Here is a 4,223-nt window from a genome sequence, read left to right as displayed (position 1 = left end):
AAGGGGTTTCCACTCGTCACCCTCGCGTTGGTTTAAAGCACCACCAATAGCATTATCTGATGCGTCACAAAATAGGGCCAGTGGCAAACGCACATCGGGATGTGCCACAAATGCCGCGCTCGCGAGAGCGTCCTTGCAATCGTTAAAAGCGCGGTCTAACTGAACCGTCCACTCGATACCATCACTCCCCTTCACACCTCCCTTCAACACTTCGCACAGGGGGGATTGCACTTCAGCGGCATTCGGAATTAACCGTCTATAAAAATTAATTATACCAAGGAACTGGCGTAGTTCCTTCACTGTTTTGGGTATGGGGTAGCACTTTACCGCGTCAATTTTATTAGGGGTGGGTTTTACACCAGAGCTAGTCACTTTATGCCCTAAAAAGGTCACTTCGTCAACCCCTAACACACATTTCGCCGGGTTAATCACAATCCCGTAGTCACTTAATCGTTTAAAAAGGGCACGCAAATGGCACTCATGTTCCCTGTCATCACGCGATGCGACCAGAATGTCATCAAGATACGCATACGCGTGATCGAGGCCTCGTAGCACTTCGTCGATGAAACGCTGGAATGTCTGCGCAGCGTTGCGCAGGCCAAAGGGCATGCGAGTAAACTCGAAGAGGCCAAAGGGGGTGGTGAGAGCGGTTTTAGGGACGTCTTCGGGGGCCACAGGTATTTGGTGGTAAGCACGCACTAAGTCTATCCGGGAAAACACGCGCTTACCGGCTAAGTTATGGGCAAAGTCCGCTATGTGCGGCACCGGGTAGAGGTCAGGAATAGTGCGCGCGTTCAGGGCGCGGTAATCACCGCAAGGGCGCCAGTCACCATCCTTTTTAGGCACCAGATGCAGTGCCGATGCCCAACAGCTGTCGGAGCGCTGCGCAGTGCCGTTCCGCACCATCTCCTCGAACTCCTGTTTGGCGATGTTCGCCTTGTCCGGTGCAAGGCGGCGGGGCTTGCAGGCGACTGGTGGACCCGGTGTTGTCTTAATGTAATGCACGGTCGTGTGCCGAAATTCGCAGGGGGTCCCAGATGGCCGGGTGATCTGGGGGAACTCAGCCAGCACCGCGTGAAAGCGAGAACTGTCAATGACAGTCTTCACCTGCGGGTGAGGAGAGGTCACTTCACGGCCGCGCGTCGTCAAGGAGGTGATGCCGTCAATTAATCTACGTTGGCGAACGTCGACCAGTAGGTTATAAAATGATAGGAAGTCGACGCCAATTATCGGCCTGTCAACGTCCGCGACGACGAATCGCCAGCGGAAGTCGCGTTTGAGGCCGAAATTTAGTGCCAAGTCGAGCCACCCGTACGTAGAGATCACGGTGCCGTTCGCAGCGAAAAGTTGATAGGCGGCTAATTCTTTCCGTCCTTTCACTTGGGCACGCGGATACACACATAGGTCGGAGCCTGTATCGACCAAAAATTCCGTTTTTGTTGCGGCATCGATGACGAATAGGCGGCGGGGCGTAGAGCAACGGCCATCGGCCGCCATTAACCGCTGCTCTTCGGGTTTTCCGCCACATAAGCGCAGGGGGGGCGGCACTTGTGAGCAGCAGCACCGAACTTCCCGTGGTAATAGCAAAACCGCGGGTCACGGTTTCCGGATGGGCTGCGATGGCGAGGGCGGCTCCTGGAGCGCGAGCGGGCGCGGTACCTTTGAGTGCTCAACGCTGCGACCTGCCTCGTTAGCTCCGCCATTTGCTTCCGAAGTTCCGCCATTTCGGAATACGCTTCGGCGCTGGCGACCTGAGGTTGTGACGTCACCTCGCATACCTTGTCGGCCAGCTTCGCCAATCCCGCCAAATCCGTGGAATCCTGCGTGGCTAAGATCGCTTGGGCGGAGGATGGCAAGCGATTCACCCACAAAGTCCGCACAAAGTCGTCGGGTACGGTATTACCCGCAAGAGAACGGATGTGGCGGAGGAATTGGGAGGGCTTCCGGTCCCCGAGTTCCTCGTGTTCGAGGAGTTGACGGATGCGCGTTTCTTGGGAAGTAGACAAACGCGAAATTAGTTCATCCTTGATTCGTTTGTATGGGGATTCAGTGGGGGGGTTCACAATAATGTCCTCCACTTCCACGGCGTGGCGGTTGTCCAATTGAGCGACCACGTGGGAGAATTTTGGGAGTTCACTGGTTATGCCGGCGAGGGAAAACTGCACCTCTAACTGGCTAAACCAAAGCGCCGGTCGTTCCGGCCAAAAAGGTGGCACACGCATCGCTACACGATTAACCGAAGCTTCGCCGGTTGGCGGGACTTGGTCCGGGGGAGTCGCCATTTTGGACGCCAACTAACGCTATTCACAAAAATACACTTAAACTCGAAAATCACGTCGGGGTCACCACTTGAGGGGAAGGTGCGGTTAACGTAAACAAAACCACCTCAATTAAAAACAACAGTATATTTTCGCGGAGTAATGTTACAGTAGACGCCGGTTGGCGTGGCCACAATTGCGTGCGCTCAGTAGCGTGGTTAACATCGGACTCCTCGACCATCTGGGTCGCTTTTTGCAGCATCAGAGTTCTTCCCCAAGCCCTTATCTGCTGCGGTATCTGGCGTCTCTGAGATCGTTTGTCGTGCTTTATCAGCGTAGTCTCTGAGACATCGGACCAGTTGTTATCGGTTGTTATGGCGGCGCCCAGTCAGCGGCGTGGGTCTATCATAGCGACCTCTGGCGGCAACGTCGATAAACTCTCCCGACAATTGCCGATCGCCCGGCGCACCAACGGCTGGCTCGCGGATTTGAAATTGCGCCGCCACAGAATTGTGAATGAAGGTCGTTCACAAATTGCGAGTGATCCATTGTTACCTAGAAGAAGTGAGACCGCCACATCAGTTGCTGAGAATCTGTTTTTGTCAAGGGAAGGGACTCAATCTGTGTTTAAAGTTGTACCATTTTATAAATGGAATGTTAACTTTTCAGCTTTAGGGGACGAAAATGTAAATCAGTTTATAGAGAGAGTGGAAGAGTTAGCTGATGCCAGAGGTGTTGACCAAAGTAGTTTAGCTCAAGGGGCAGTAGATTTCTTCTCGGGGGAAGCTCTTACGTGGTATCGGTTAATTAGGCGTTCGGTAAGTGATTGGGCTGAACTTAAAAGAGCTTTGAGGACAGAATTTTTACCGAGAGATTATGAAGAGGCATTGTGGGAAGAGATTAGGAACAGGAAACAACGTAATGACGAGAGAGTGAGTACTTTCGTGACCGAAATGTTAGGGCTTTTCAGTCGCCTTAATGACAGTGTATCTGAAGAATGCCAGCTTAATATAATATTAAGAAATTTAGCGCCCAAATATATCCTACACTTAGGAGTTAGAAGACCAGAAACTATTCAGGACCTAAGGGATAGAGGTAAAGAGTTAGAACAAGTGTTCCTTTGGGCTCAAGAAAACGATACTCCCATCAGCAGTAGAAATAAAAGTTTTTCTTCAAATGGAGGCTTGTCGAGGAGACGTCCGTTGATGCATGAAGTTCTCACAAATAGTCCAAATAAAAGCGATTCTAATATTACTTGTTGGAATTGCCGCAACAAAGGCCACAGGTTCAATTCGTGTGGGGAAAAGAAACGTCTGTTTTGCTATAGGTGTGGAGAGCCCGGCATGAATGTCAATAAATGTAGAAGGTGTAATTGGATTAATAGTCCTAATAAGACGGGAAACTCTCAAGGAACTTAGAGACGGGGCATACTAGGTTCCAACGTGCCCGCCCCTCCCCTTTTGAAGAATCTTATAATGAAGTCAATTTAAGGTTCGGACATGATAAACGTGCATATTTGCCGATATCTATATTCGGTATGAAACTTGTTGCATTAATTGATCTGGGTGCCACACATTCTATTGTGGGAAAATTGGGTTTTAAGAAATGTCAGGAGATAGGATGTAAAGTGAAACCTTTTCGTTCTTCCTCTGTCAGAGTAGCTGACGGAAGAAGACACATAGTTTTGGGGGAAATGGATTTACCAGTGGAAATGGATGTGGAGATAAGCTTATGCTCTTTTCTGGTTGTACCTTCTTTACCCCATGACTTTGTTTTGGGAATAGACTTTTGTCGGAGGCGACGTCTGGTGTTAGATTTGGGTAGAGGGGTATGCCATTCCGAGGGGACGGTGAATGAAAAGGTAGATGAAATACTTGTGACTCGCGAGGAGCTACAGAAGAGAGACATAATTTGCAAGTTTTGAATAGTTTAATTAGAAAAGTTAAAAGTACTTTAGGTAGAGAA

The 4,223-nt window shown here is 50.2% G+C and overlaps 1 protein-coding gene across 1 annotated transcript; it reads right to left on the bottom strand.

Moving 5' to 3' along the window:
• Positions 1-1,496: 1,496 nt before the first annotated feature.
• LOC124166488 lies at positions 1,497-2,282 on the bottom strand. The gene has a single exon (XM_046544018.1). It carries the CDS (start codon positions 2,280-2,282, stop codon positions 1,497-1,499), a length of 786 nt encoding a protein of 261 aa, XP_046399974.1.
• Between the last annotated feature and the right edge of the window lie 1,941 nt (positions 2,283-4,223).

Source organism: Ischnura elegans, chromosome 10, assembly GCF_921293095.1.
Source record: "Ischnura elegans chromosome 10, ioIscEleg1.1, whole genome shotgun sequence".
Classification (NCBI taxonomy): domain Eukaryota; kingdom Metazoa; phylum Arthropoda; class Insecta; order Odonata; family Coenagrionidae; genus Ischnura; species Ischnura elegans.
This window is presented reverse-complemented; position numbering and strand designations above follow the sequence as displayed.